We start from the raw sequence: 15,019 nt of genomic DNA, 5'->3' as shown, positions 1-15,019 counted from the left end.
CAGCTGAGCAGGGGGCTGGACTAGTAGACCTCCAAGGTCCTTTCCAAATAATAATAATAATAATAATAATAATAATAATAATAATAATAATAATAATAATAATAATAATAATAATAATAATAATAATAATAATAATAATATAATATTGTTGTTGTTGTTGTTGGCAATTAAGCTGACTTTGTAATAATGCCGCTTGGGGGGTGTGTGAAAGCCCTAATAAGCAGGCATATACATAGAATGAAGGCTACTGCTAAGCTTGTAAGCCGCCCTGAGTCTTCGGAGAAGGGTGGGATATAAATGGAATTAAAATAAAAAAAATATTATTATTATTATTATTATTATTATTATTATTATTATTATTATTATTATTATTATTATTATTATTATTATTATTATTATTATTATTATTATTATTATTATTAGGAAGATGGGCTTCAGACCAGGGAGGAATTCTCAAATAAGCCTCTCCCGTTAAGATGGGTACAAAATAAGACAGGCAGTCCCTTAAATAGCCAGGCCCTAACCATGAAGGACTTTAAACATTAATGCCAATATCTTATATTGTATTATGGAAACCCTGGGTTCTAGTCCCACTTCAGACACAAATCCAGCTAAGAGGCCTTGGGCCAATCACTTTCTCTCAGTCCAACCACCTCACAGGGTTGCTGTGGGGAACTTAGTAGTAGGAAGTGATGGCTACGGCTCACAGAATGAGTATTAAGTACATGAGTTTAATATATATACAAATAATAAAGGTGGAATACAAATAAACAAGTTAATTGATGAGAAACAGAAGTTGACAGATAAAAAGAGTGATTGCAAAGCAAACTATCAACCCCTAAAATGTGAGGGAAAGACGAGAGTTCCAAAACCTAAAAATTAAGATTATTATGCCAAAGAACAGTCACACTGAGATGTTACCAGAGCTCCATTTCATGCTGAGTAGAGTTAAGGTGAAGCAAAGACTGACTTGCCCACGAGAACCAATTCTTGAAATCTTCCTGTTTCCACAGTCTGGATCATCCAGAGGAATCAAATCAGGGAAGAATCTTAGTGAAGTGAGGACAGTGAAAACAGGCCGGGATCTGGAAAGCATAAAAAAGGTATGATTTTTCATAACCAACTGATTTCTAAAATACAGAAATCTCTAGTAAGGCCTAGTCTGGCCATGGGAGAGGAGCCATTTCACAATACCCATGTATCTCTATGCAATATGCAGCACAATTCCTCTTTTACCCTTAACCAGGGTGAAGTCTCTAGAGTCAAGTTTAACTTCTGGCGATTTTGTCGACTCATTCATGTAATTTTCTTGGCAGCAAGAAGTGATCTGCCATTGCCTCCTCCCACGCTGTCTACTCTATACCCTTGGTCTATCCTGGTGGTTTCCCATACAATTAATAACCAGCCCTGCTTAGCTTCTGAAACCAGACAAGATTGGCTAGAAGCTGTCAGCTGCTATGATTCCACAGCTAACAATTGCAGATAACAACCATCTCAGCTCACACAAGTTCCAAGTCAATATGAAACTACCACTGTGCCACAGGCCAAGCCATGCCCCCAAAGCAGTGGTGGGATTCAAATAGGTGAACAACTGGTTCTCTGTGTGGATGCCGCTTCCGAAAGTCCATTCTGGGCCTGGTCAACAAAAAATTAGCTAACGGTTCTGCCGAAGTGGTGCGAACTGGCTGAATCCCCCCACTGCCCCAAAGGTATTTTTTAAATTACTTTTATTGATTTTATCCCAGAGGTCTATAGATAGATAGATAGATAGATAGATAGATAGATAGATAGATAGATAGATAGATAGATAGATAGATAGATAGATAGATAGATAGATAGATAGATAGATAGATAGATAGATAGATAGACAGACAGACAGATAGAGAAGCTGTCCTAAGCTGATGGATATTTTATTAATTTCTTGTGTGCCCAATCACATTTGGCCAATAAACTATATTCTATTCTTGTCAACCGTCCCACTGCATTAGACAGCAAAAGAAACTCCTGGTACATTTTTTTCTCCAGGAGTATAACTTTACTGAAAAGCCATATGGGAACAGAAGTGGAAAAGGCAGTTCTGATGTTTTCGCATGCAAACAGTATAGGAAAACTTTCCTTTTCCCCTCCTGGACCTCCGATCTCCCACTGCCCACCAATCAGTTGTACTTGCTTTATTTTGGAGACAGCCTGTGTGCCTCGGACATTCCCAGTCGATGATCTTGGGGGTCTGGGTCTGTCTCAGGCTTCCAGGCAGAACAGTTGCATTCCGGAGTTCCCTCCCAAATCTCCCTTACATTCCAAGGCCTTCCTTCCCTCCCATTACTGTTGTCTGGTTGGGAGCAGACCTGCACAGCAAGTCAACCGTGACAATTCTATTCTATTCTATTCTATTCTATTCTATTCTATTCTATTCTATTCTATTCTATTCTATTCTATTCTATTCTATTCTATTCTATTCTATTCTATTCTATTCTATTCTATTCTATTCTATTCTATTCTATTCTATTCTATTCTCAATCACAATCACAATCACAATCACAATCACAATCACAAATTGTAAAGTTGGAAGGGACCTTGGAGGTCATCTAGTCCAACCCCCTGCTCAGGCAGGAAACCCTATACCATTTCAGACAAATGGCTGTCCAGTCTCTTCTTAAAAACTTCCAGTGTTGGAGCATTCACAGCTTCTGGAGGCAGGTTGTTCCACTGGTTAATTGTTCTAACTGTCAGAAAGTTTCTCCTTAGTTCTAGGTTGCTCCTCTCTTTGGTTAGTTTCCATCCGTTGCTTCTTGTCCTGCTTTCAGGTGCTTTGGAGAAGAGCTTGACTCCCTCTTCTTTGTGGTAGCCCCTGAGATACTGGAACAATGCTATCATGTCCCCCCTCATCCTTCTCTTCATTAAACTAGACATACCTAATTACAGCAGCTGTTCCTTATATGTTTTAGCCTCCAGTCCCCCAATCATCTTTATTCTATTCTATTCTATTCTATTCTATTCTATTCTATTCTATTCTATTCTATTCTATTCTATTCTATTCTATTCTATTCTATTCTATTCTATTCTATTCTATTCTATTCTATTCTATTCTATTCTATTCTATTCTATTCTATATTATCAGAGCACTTTGCACATACACCCTACTACACCATGAGGGTTAATGCATTTATAAGTTTTCACAAGGGGCCACATGAGAAACTGGGTCTGTTATGGAGGGCTGAACCGATGGGGCTGTGAAAGTGCTCAGGCGTGCACACGCTCACATACATAAATTGGGGGGGGGGGGAAATAGCAGTCGCCTTCAAAATAAAACCAATCTTCACAGTTAGGACAGGGACAGCCAAACGGGCGGATGTGGCCTGGAGGCCATAAAATGCCCAGGTTTGCTCCATGCCCATTTCCACCCCACCAATCCCTACCGAAGCACCACTGCACTTCCAAGCGCTCCAATGGCTAAGTCGGTCAGCTCATCCCTGCTCAGATCCAACCTTCCTTGGATGGATTGTCCAAAAAACTGGAGCGTGGGAGAAACAGAGGCGGCAGAAATCCGCTGCAGGGAAGAAGGAAGTAAAAAAAAAAGAGATCAAGACTGGATCACATCAGTACACGTAGAGAAACTTCAGACTGCTGTGCTTACCTTTCTTATCTTTAACATTTGGACTTACCTGGCTGTGCACTTCCTTCAGTCGGTCTGCTTCACCCAGGAAGATATAGATGGCCCCCCGATTTTCATTCTCCATCGGGGCTCCCACGGCCACGTCCGTCAGGCCATCGCCACTGATATCCCCTAATGTGGCTAGAGCTGCCCCAAAAAGGCCAAGTCCATTATCCGGGACTCCGTGCAACGTTTGAAGGTGAACAAGATTACCCTGGAATGAACAACCATACATTTCTATATTTAAGCACTCATAAAAAAAACGCACTCATTAAAAAAGCATCTGGCCAGATGACCTAATATAATATGACAAAGGCGTAGCTGGATTAAAGTGACATGCCGTAAATTCTCATTATCTGCAGTAGTTATGTTCCAAAAAATGCTGCAACTGTTGTGTTAGCCAAAACCAAGCCATTGTTCCTAGGGAAAGGCAGGATTAAGTTCCTATCAGCCTCTGTTCACATTATTTGTCCACTAATCCATAGGTAACTTTGTTTTATGTGCCTTTGTTTAAAGACACTTTAATATGTCTGCATGTGTATATTACAAATAAAGTTCTGAAAAAGAAGTTTTTATCAAAAGTTTTATCAAAAAGTCTTAGCCATTTCAACCAGCAAATCACTGAGACTAGCCAGACATGTGCTGAGTAACAATTCAAAATTTTCGCTGCCCTGGGCATATCTGTGAATATAGCTAGTCTTCAATTTACAACAGTTCGTTTAAAGATGATTCAAAGTTATGATGGCATTAAAAAAGTGACATGACTCATTCTCACAGTTACAACCGTCACAGTATTTCCACCATCACTTGATCAGAATTTGGGCACTTGTCAACCAGTTTGCATTTACAACAATTGTGGCATTTTGGGGGGGGGGGAATCATGAGATTGTAAGCAAAATCAACTGGGGAAGTTGGATTTGCTTATCTACTGCGTGATTCACTTAATAACCATGACATAAGTGGTCATAGAATCTTGATGTCTTGTTTAACAACTGCATCACTTAGGGACCAAAATTCCAGTCCCAATGGTGATCGTAAACACAAGGACTAGCTGTAAATTGCAACCATGTCAGGAGGATTGAGCTTGGACCTACAAGTTAATTTTAGTGAGTAGGCAAATTTGCACCAGTGGAACCCATAAAGGGATTGCTTGTGTATAATTTAGATTTTTTTAAAAAATAGACTTTGGCATTTGAAGCTAAAGAATGAAAGCTGTGAAGGAGAATCCTTGAAGATTTCGTTATGATCTGCCTCCTTTGGCAGAAATACCTGGAAAAGAAAAGCCAAATAAAGTGCTAGGCTGCATTAACAGAGGGATAGGATCACGATCACGTGAAATGTTAATACCACTTTACAATGCCACACTTGGAATACAGCATCCAGTTTTGGACACCACGATGTAAAAAAGATGTCGAGACTCTAGAAATTGTGCAGAGAAGAGCAACAAAGATGATTGGGGGACTGGAGGCCAAAACATACAAGGAACGGTTGCTGGAATTGGGTATGTCTAGTTTAACGAAGAGAAGGACGAGGGGTGATGTGATAGCAGTGTTCCAATATCTCAGGGGCTGCCACAAAGAAGAGGGAGTCAAGCTATTCTCCAAAGCACCTGAAAGCAGGACAAGAAGCAACGAATGGAAACTAGTCAAGGAGAGAAGCAACCTAGAACTAAGGAGAAACTTCCTGACAGTTAGAACAATTAACCAGTGGAACAACTTGCCTCCAGAAACTGTGAACGCTCCAACACTGGAAGTTTTTAAGAAGAGACTGGCCAGCCATTTGTCTGAAATGGTATAGGGCCATGGTGGCGAACCTATGGCACGTGTGCCACAGGTGGCACGCAGAGCCCTCTCTGTGGGCACGCGTGCTGTCACCTCAGTCCTAGGCCTTCAGCTGCGGTTTGTAAAACCTTTTCGCTTTAGGCCTCCGCCACCGTGTGCAAAAAAAAAAAAGGTTCAATCAATCAATCAATTTCAACTTCTTGCGGGGGGAAAAAAAGACCTCGCAAAGTTGGAATTGATTGATTGAATTTTTAGTCCCATCCAGTCTGCCACGCCCACCCAATGGACCCCACCCACCCAATGGGCCACGCCCACCCAGCACCCAACAATACATAAGTGGGTTTTGGGTTGTAGTTTGGGCACTCGCTCTCTAAAAGGTACGCCATCACTGGTATAGGGTTTCCTGCCTGAGCAGGGGGTTGGACTAGATGACCTCCAAGGCCCCTTCCAACTTTATTATCGTTATTATTAAGAGCCTGTTGAGACTACCAAGCATTTCGTCCAAAAAAATGAACAGATGGAGTGAAAGACAATTCACTAAATGTGAGAAAGCTTCTGCCCAATCCTAGGCTTTTCTTCCTTCCTCCAATGGTTTCACTTACCATGCTGTTGATGGAGGAGACATGGACATTCCCACCTTGGCTTCCATTGTAGTAATGAGGAGCCCCAATTAGAAGGAGGTCAGTATTTCCATCCTCATTTAAGTCCACGGAGGCGACTTCAGCACCAAAGTAAGAGCCCACCTGAAAAGAAGGAAACACGTCCGGTGGGATCACACAACACACAGCCTGTAGGCCCAGCATTTTGTGCATATCCAGCCATTTTAACATGACAATCCTGTTGAGACATGTAATTTATTTGTTTATCATATGATCTACTTGTCTATTTTTGACTGGAAACCCCTTGTGACTTTTTTGCTCAAAACAAAAAAAACCCACAAAACCCAATCTTACGATTTATGGCTTTGATGATCGGACGAACTAGATAATGGAAAAAAAGAGAGTTTTTCCTTTTTGCAACATAAAGAGGTAATTCTGTAACTGTACTTATATTCGCTGCAAAGAAAATAGAAAGCTACTTCTTTCTATGTCTGTCTTTCTTTTTCTTTCTTTCTTTCTCTTTCTTTCTTTCTTTCTTTCTTTCTTTCTTTCTTTCTTTCTTTCTTTCTTTCTTCTTTCTATTCGGATATTCCATCTCTCTCCATGGGGGGTGAATTATTACCCCCCGTAGATAGGGCTCGCAACTTGGGAGTCCTCCTAGATTCACGGCTCACCTTGGAAGATCACATGGTGGCTGTGACTAGGGGGGCTTTCGCCCAGGTTCGCCTGGTGCGCCAGTTGCGGCCCTATCTAAGCCGGGATGATTTATGCACGGTCACTCATGCGCTCGTGACCTCTCGTCTAGACTACTGTAACGCTCTCTACATGGGGCTTCCCTTGAGGACCACCCGGAGGCTCCAACTGGTACAGAATGCAGCCGCGAGAGTTGTGTTGGGAGTCTCCCGATACTCCCATGTTACACCTCTGCTCCGTGAGCTGCATTGGTTGCCAGTTGTCTTCCGGGTGAGATTCAAGGTGCTAGTAATGGTGTTTAAAGCCCTACATGGCAGGGGTCCGGAGTACCGTAGGGAACACCTGCTGCCGGCGTCTACTTCCCTCCGCCCTGTGCGTTCCCACAGAGAGGACCTCCTCAGGGTGCCACCGGTCAGAGAATGTCGACTGGTGGCCCCCAGGGGGAGATCCTTCTCTGTGGGCGCCCCGGAGCTATGGAACCAGCTACCGGTTGAGCTCCGGACGGCGCCTGATCTTCGCTCCTTTCGCCGCGATCTGAAAACATACTTGTTCGAGCAAGCCAGCCTGGCCTGAGGGGGGATTGGTGGGGTTTTTTTACTATTTTTATTGGGGTTTTTTAGTATGTATTAACTGTATTTTTAATTGGGCATGTATTTAATTATCTTTTATCTTTTGTAAATCTCTCTGTTTTATTCTTGCCCTGTACACCGCCCTGAGTCCTTCGGGAGAAGGGCGGTATAGAAATATTAATAAATTAAATTAAAATTAAAATTTCTTCTGCTTTTTGCCTCTCCCCCCCCTTTTTTCTTTCATTTCTTTGCTCTCTATTAATTCACGTAAGTTTTTAATCTCCTTTTCAAAAGTCTTAATAGAAAAAAAATATGCAAGAAAAAGGTCACAGAGCTGAACTGGCTAGTTTGTGGTTAGCCCTTTTTAAGGAAGTGCTGTGGCGCAAAGAAAAGCTGCCCAGCCATCGATAGATTGTTTAGGCAGTTTCTCCACTCTGGTGTGTACGTGTGTGTGTAAAGAGATTAGACACAGGACCACATAGTACTGCACTAACACCAATGTAGTTTTGACTGTTAATTGACTAGATTCTTGTGTATCATCACGATCATCACAATTGACACTTGGGCTTGGCTAGTCTAAAGAAAAGAAGAAATAGGGGTGACATGACAGCAGTGTTCCAGTATTTGAGGGGCTGCCACAAAGAAGAGGAGGTCACATTATTCACCAAAGCACCAGAGGGAAGGACGAGAAACAATGGTTGGAAACTGATCAGAGAGAAGCAACCTGGAATTAAGGAGAAACTTTCTGAGAGTTAGAACAATTAACCAGTGGAACAGCTTTGCCTCCAGAAATCGTGGGCACTCCTTCACTGGAGATTTTTAAGAAGAGGCTGGACAGTCACTTGTCTGAGATGGAATAGGACAGGTTCTTCTGCTTAAGCGGGGGGTTGGACTAGAAGACCTCCAAGGTCCCTTCCAGCTGTATTCTACTGTGAGCTACGAGTGGCACAAAGAGCCATGGAAAGATACAGGCTCGGCATTGCAAGACAAGACAGGAAGAACCGCACACGGATTAGAGAACAAATGAAAGTATGCAATATTGTCAAGAGAGTAAAAGAATGGAAATGGAAATGGGATGGTCACATAGCAAGAAGAACCTATAGCAGGTGGACCGAGGCAGCCACGGAATAGACCCCACTTAGCAAAAAGTGTCCACGAAAGAGACCTAACACAAGATTCTTGTGCATAGGTCGCAAAAATAACCTCTTCAATAATTTGAACTCAACGAACGGCTATTTGGCTATTTGCGCTTGACTATCCCAGAGGTTTTATTAGCTGAGGCCCTGGTTATCAAAGGGAGACTAATTCTATTATTAAGGATCTACCCAGCCACAGGAATCTAGAGATCTTCTCAACAGAGGCTTCTTATTCTGGCACCTAGGAATAGGATGCTTTCTGCACGGCTGCCACGCTGTACGTGCTCTCTTCCTTGGGAAAAGTGTTCAGTTCCCATTACTAGAGTGGCCAAATTGCATTCCTTTTGCCAAACTTTTAATAGCTAATGGATGCTTGGGTTGATCTTGATTTACGAATTTGTATTTCTGTGCTGCCTTTTACTGAGTCTTAGCCACCTAAAATGCTCATGGCTGAGCGGAAAAAATTTTATTTTTATTTTTTATTTTAATTCCATTTATATCCCGGCCTTCTCCAAAGACTCAGGGCGGCTTACAAGCTTAGCAGTAGCCTTCATTCTATGTATATGCCTGCTTATTAGGGCTTTCACACACACCCCAAGCGGCATTATTACAAAGTCAGCTTAATTGCCCCCAACAATCTGGGTCCTCATTTTACCTACCTGGGAAGGATGGAAGGCTGAGTCAACCTTGAGCCTGGTGGGATGCGAACCTGCACTAATTGCAGGCAGCTGGTGTTACTTAAGGAGGCATTAGCCCACTGCTCCACCAAGGGTCTGTCAAATAAATTACTAAATAAAACAGATGGTTGGTGTAGCATTCCAACCCTCATTAGGCCCAGCAAGCAAATCCAACCATATACAGGTAGTCCTTGACTTACTATATAAGTGTAACTGACCTTGAATTTTGGTTATAAGTCATGGCAGCCATTAAACGGATCACCACAGGATCCTGACTGATTTTATGACTTTTTTTTTTTTTGCTGTAGTTGTTAAGCAAACGCAATGGTTATTCAGTGAGGCTATTTTCTTCAATGGGAAGTGTTTGCTGGAAATAGGATGTAAACGGCAGAAATTGGCAAAAAAAAAAAAGAAAGAAAGTGAAAATTGTGGCCGTGTGACCACAGGATGCCGCAAGTGGTCATAAATGTGAGCCAGCTGCCAAGTGCTCAAAATGCAAAAAACAGGACTGCAGTTGTGTATGTGTTGGTGCAGGCATTGGAACTTCAGAACCGGCTCTGGGGAAGTCCGTTGTAACTCTGAATGGTTGTTAAATGACTGGTCATTAAGTGAGCACCACCTGCACTGAGGATTCCCCTATTCTCAATTGCCTCTGAGAACAATTCTCTCTCTTCCATTTATGCCTAAATTCTAGCAGAACCTCTGCTGGATTTGGACTAGTTATGAATTTAGATTATGAAACCCTATTCTTGATGCAAAACAAAAATCCTATGAAGTTTCACAATTCCTCCACCATGACAATAGAGGCTGATCTGCATTCCATTTCCTATCCTCCCTTACCTGTTGACCCTGAATATTCCCTATTAAGCTTCCACTCTTGCTTTCAAAGACCAGGACTTGGCCAACGTGCTGGTACCGCGGAGCTCCAGTGATGTAGAAGGTCCTTTGGTGAAAGCGAGCTAAAGCCACAGAGTAACCTGTCCAGCAAAGAGAAGAGACAACCTGTGGTTCTTGGATTTGGCCAATTTAACACTTTGGGGCAAAGGGTGGAGAATAAGACCCGCCTCCATCACTCACCTATATACGACTCATTGATGCTGATATTCAGGAATTTGATCTGAGGAGTTTCTCCAAAGGATGCTTCTTCTAAACCTCCAGTCCAGCTATAAGCACCGACAGCTCCAGTCACTGCATGTTCCTGAAGAGGAAAGCAAACAAGGAGGAGATGAAAGAGGGACACGTCATCTAGCAATAGCACTTAAGACTTATATACCGCTTCACAGTGCTTTACAGCCCTCTCTTAGCTGTTTACAGACTCGGCATATGGCCCCCGACAATCTGGGTCCTCATTTTACTGACCTCAGAAGGATGGAAAGCGGAGTCAGCTATGGGCCAGTGAGAATAAATCCTAATACGTAACTTTTTTCACCAACAACAGGTAGTCCTCAATTTACGACCACCACTGAGCCCAAACTTTTGTTGCTAAGTGAGAATTTCTTAAGTGAGTTTTGCCCCATTTTACGACCTTTCTTCCCACAATTGCTAAGCGAATCACTGCAGTTGTTAAGTTATTAAAACGGTTCTTAAGTGAATCTGGCTTCCCCATTGACTTTGCTTGTCAGAAGGTTGCAAAAAAATAATAATAATGATCACAACCAAAAAATGATCACTGCAACTGTTATAAATATGAACCGGTTGCCAAGCATCTGAATTTTGATCGCGTGACCATGGGGGATGTTGCAACTGTCCTAAGTGTGAAAAAACAGCCCTAAATCACTTTTTTCAGCGCCCTTGTAATTTTGGACGGTCACTGTTGTAAGTCAAGGACTACCGGTACCATAAAAATCCAAGAGAAACGTGAAAGAGCTGGGCATTTTTTTCTTGAACGGCAGCCAAACTCCCTCTCGGAGGATGGTGGGTGGTTCAAAAATGTGAAAAATAGATAAGTAAATAAATCCCCATTCTCCCACCCACAAGGAAATTATGTGCAGGTTTTAATAACTTATTTATTACTCTCTCCTATAGGCTCAGAGCAGCCTACTGCAGGATTCTTTTTTTAAAAAAAAGTGGATGGTTTTATTCCCTAAAATAGTGGTAAACAAATCAGGGTCTCCTGTGACTTTCAGCTATGAAAACAGTCAGTAAAATTTTCAAACTTCTCCCCACCACACACTTTCCCCCCCCCCACTTTGGATTTAGAGAAGCACTATGGGTGAGAATGGGTGCTTAAAACATCTATACCATGCCTTAAAATTCCAAGCCTCTGCTTTTTTTTAAGGCTCTTTTCTTTTTTTTAAAATATGACTAAGAAAGGAGACAAACTAGTATTGTACATGGTATCTACTCACTGGTGTAAGAAGGGAACTGAATCCACCTTGGGAAAATTCTTTCTCGAAAAAACTGCTGAGTGAGGCATCAGGAGATGGTTTAGAGACTCCTTTTTCAAAGAAGAAAAAAATAATTAGGAGCAATAATTGGCAGCAGCATCAAAATACTTGAATTTATAAACCATGTGATCAATATAGGCAGTTTCCAACGCTATCAGTGGCTTCTATGAGCTTCGCCGCTATGAGGCCTGTGTGTGTGATGTCATGATTGTGGAATCCAATCACTCCTTCTTGAGCAGGGGTGTCAAACTCATGACGTCACGTGACGTATCGTGACGTATCGTGACTTTTTTCCCATTGCCGGCAATGGGGTAGGGGCGGTTTTGGCGTGACGCATCCGGCCCGTGGGCTGGCAGACAACCCTGTTCTTGAGGTTTGTAACAGTGGAGGGGCGATGAAGTTTGCTAATTATGAATATTCATGGTTTATTACTCATGCATATTTATGACTGTATCATTTTCTCCTTTCTTAAAATGGATAAATACGAGGGCATCCTTTTGTCTCTAAGAGTCCTGCCCATTATTTTCTGGAGGGAATTCTTCCGGTAGGCGTTGAATGAATAATTTTTGCATTCAGCCTTGATTATTGGTTTTTGGTTCCTGTGTTTTGTCTTCTGGACAGAGGGGACCGCTGGTTTGAAAAAGGGATCAAAGAGGCCATCTATGTCAAAACTGAACAGCCCTCTCTCAACAGAGGGGAAGGGATAGGACATCATCTATCTCCAAGCTACATCAGAGTCCTTTCAGCAGTTCCAAGAAGGCTCCACAACCATTTGCACTACTCAAGTCACCCTGAGGACACAGACAAACCTCCAGGTGGCCTCAACGACTCTCTAAAGCAGGGGTGTCAAACTGCCGGCCTGCGAGCCGGATGCGTCTTGGCGAACATGATGGGGCCTAATCCAGTGGTGGGATTCAGCTGGTTCGCACCAGTTCAGCAGAACCGGTAGCTAATTTTTGGTTGCCCAGACCCAGAATGGACTTCCAGAAGTGGCATCCACACAGAGAACCTGTTGTTCACATATTTGAATCCCACCTCTGCGCCCACCCCGTTGCCGGCAATGGGGGGGAAAAAGTCACATTACGTCGCGACACCCCTGCTCCAAAGGAATGCAAATGGACCAGCTATCTGCAAGGACTATAAATCCTTCCATTCCATTCAGTCAGAGCTGAAGAAGCTTTTTGGATGAGAAGTGAAATGTCTTCGAAGAAAAATAAGAAGGTCCAGTTGCCTTGTGAAAAAACACCTTTGGGTTGTCTCAATTAGCACATATTCCTTTTGTGTTTTCATCTTGCTAGCAAGTTTCCACCCCCCTCAAGAGTTTTCCTCATATGATGCATGGAGTAAAGGAAAAGAAGAGCTACAACGTCACATTCACAAGCTTTGCCCTTTGGGACATGTGTACAATGTACTAATGAAAAAGGGGTGGAGCATGCATTACAGATACACATGCTGCTTGTATTACCCTCAGACCCTGGGAAACTACAGGTAGTCCTTGACTTATAACCATTCATTTAGTGACCAGTCAGTTACAAAGCATTGAAAACAATGGCTTATGACTGTTTTTCATAGTTACAACCATTGCAGCATTCCCATCGTGTGATCAAAATTCAGACACTTGGCAACTGGCCTGTATTTAATGAAGGCTGCAATATCCTGGCGTGGGCTGATCACCTTCTGCGATCTTTTGACAAAGTCAATGGGGAAGCCAGATTCACTTTACAACTGTGTTAACTAACAAAATAACTGCAGCAATCCACTTAACAACTGTGGCAAGAGAAGACATAAAATGGAGCAAAGCTCACTTAACAACCGTCTCACTTGGCAACAGAAATTTTGGGCTCAAATGTGGTTTTAAGGACTACCTGTACTGTATTGTGGAATATAGTTGCTTGAGTAACAAAGGAACAAATGGAATACAGGTGGTCCTTAAGTTATGACTGCAATGGTCGTAAGTTGTAAGAGTTGTAAAATGGGTTGGTCTCAGAACCAATCCAATTTTAGGCTTTTTTGCGGCAGTCAGTGAGCAAATGTGACCTTTGTTAAGGGCAAACACTGTGGCTGTTAAGCGAAAGCTGCAGTCGTTAAACAATAGTTCACTTATGGTGCAGTTTTGCCAAAAAAGCAGAAATGCTGGTTTTCGGCAAAAGCGTTTTTATGATTCAGCCGGTTCGCACCCGTTCGACAGAACCAATACCTAATTTTTGTTACCTAATTTTTTGTTATAATCGGCGAACCGGATATGAGAAATCTCTGTTTTCCGAAACATGTCTGGTTTTCGTTCAACTTCCCTCCAGGTGGGGAAAAAAAAACCCTCCCCAAAAGTCCGAGAGACGAGCAACAGAAATCAAATGAAATGGTCATTTGGGCAGAGAACTGGTTGTTAAATGATTTGAATCCCACCACTGAGTTACATAATTGCTGGACACTGCAAATGGCTGTAAACGTGGCCATATTATCCAATGCCTGAAGTCCAGTCATGAGGCCACGAAGGATAGGGTACTATTGGAACTCTGAATCCGAGTCATAAGTACCCATAAAGTAAATAGAAATAACAGAAATAGACTAGAACTAGAACTAGAAAAAGAAATAGAAATAGAAAGACTAGAACTAGAACTAGAACTAGAACAAGAACAAGAACAAGAAATAGAAATAGACTAGAAACAGAAATAGAAATAGAAATAGAAATAGAAATAGAAATAGAAATAGAAATAGAACAGAACAGAATAACAGAGTTGGAAGGGACCAGGGCTTTTTTTGTCATAGAACGCTCAGAACGGAGTTCCGGCACCTTTTTTGGATGGAACCTTGTAGGGTAGGCAAGGCGGGTTGTATGACATGTGTGAGTTCTGGCAACTTTTTCTTTTACAAAAAAAGCACTGGAAGGGACTTTGGAAATCTTCTAGTAAAGATAGAGGCAGGTTGTATTTTTGAACTAAACAACCAGTCAGAAGTCAAGGAGTTCCTGTAGTGACATACTCTGTAATGAATGAAGCAAACGCCCTTGTTCCCTCATCAGCATGCCATTTGCCAAATTTTAAAAGTTTTGTTTATCTTTTTATTATCATTTTCAGTTCCCCAGAGATGGGCTGAAGAATTGCTGCCCTGCAGAACCAAGGTGGGTTGACTCTTCATCCAATAATAATATCAGTCTTGAGATAAATCATTTTTATTTACCTCAGCCTTGAGATAAATCATTTTTATTTACCTCAGCCTTGAGATAAATTGCAGAGAAGAGCAGGGAAGCTCTTATAGTTTGCCAGCAAAAGAAAATTTAAGAATTAGAAAAAAAATAAACAAATCACCCTCTGAAGAGCATCAGAGAGAGAATAATTGGAAAAGGATGGTTTCAAACCTTCAATATTAAAGATCTTATCCCCCAGCTGTTTGTGAAGCTGATCAAGTGCGTCAAAACTTTCCACGGGGAAGACATTTTCATTTGATGAAGCAATGCTGCGCAGCTCATCTTGAACTGTCAAGAAATTCTGACCCACCTGATGGATACAAGTGGGAGGAAGGGAGAGA

General features: G+C 42.0%; 1 protein-coding gene across 2 annotated transcripts in view; it reads right to left on the bottom strand.

Annotated features, from left to right (window-relative positions):
* LOC308677575 (integrin alpha-X-like) overlaps positions 1 to 15,019 on the bottom strand; it is a 57,073-nt gene that overhangs the window by 21,617 nt on the left and 20,437 nt on the right. For both annotated transcript variants that reach the window (XM_081344110.1, XM_081344111.1), the window contains 8 exons: positions 14,850 to 14,988; positions 11,456 to 11,544; positions 10,185 to 10,305; positions 9,948 to 10,084; positions 6,036 to 6,176; positions 3,663 to 3,866; positions 3,417 to 3,547; positions 922 to 1,085 (listed from right to left, as the gene is read on the bottom strand). In XM_081344110.1, coding sequence (XP_081200236.1) covers positions 922 to 1,085; positions 3,417 to 3,547; positions 3,663 to 3,866; positions 6,036 to 6,176; positions 9,948 to 10,084; positions 10,185 to 10,305; positions 11,456 to 11,544; positions 14,850 to 14,988 — 1,126 coding nt within the window. The remainder of the gene's footprint in view (positions 1 to 921; positions 1,086 to 3,416; positions 3,548 to 3,662; positions 3,867 to 6,035; positions 6,177 to 9,947; positions 10,085 to 10,184; positions 10,306 to 11,455; positions 11,545 to 14,849; positions 14,989 to 15,019) is intronic.

Source organism: Vipera berus (genome assembly GCF_964194415.1).
Source record: "Vipera berus genome assembly, chromosome: Z".
NCBI lineage: Eukaryota > Metazoa > Chordata > Lepidosauria > Squamata > Viperidae > Vipera > Vipera berus.
Note: the sequence above shows the minus strand (reverse complement) of the source record. Positions and strands in the feature narration are given on the sequence as shown.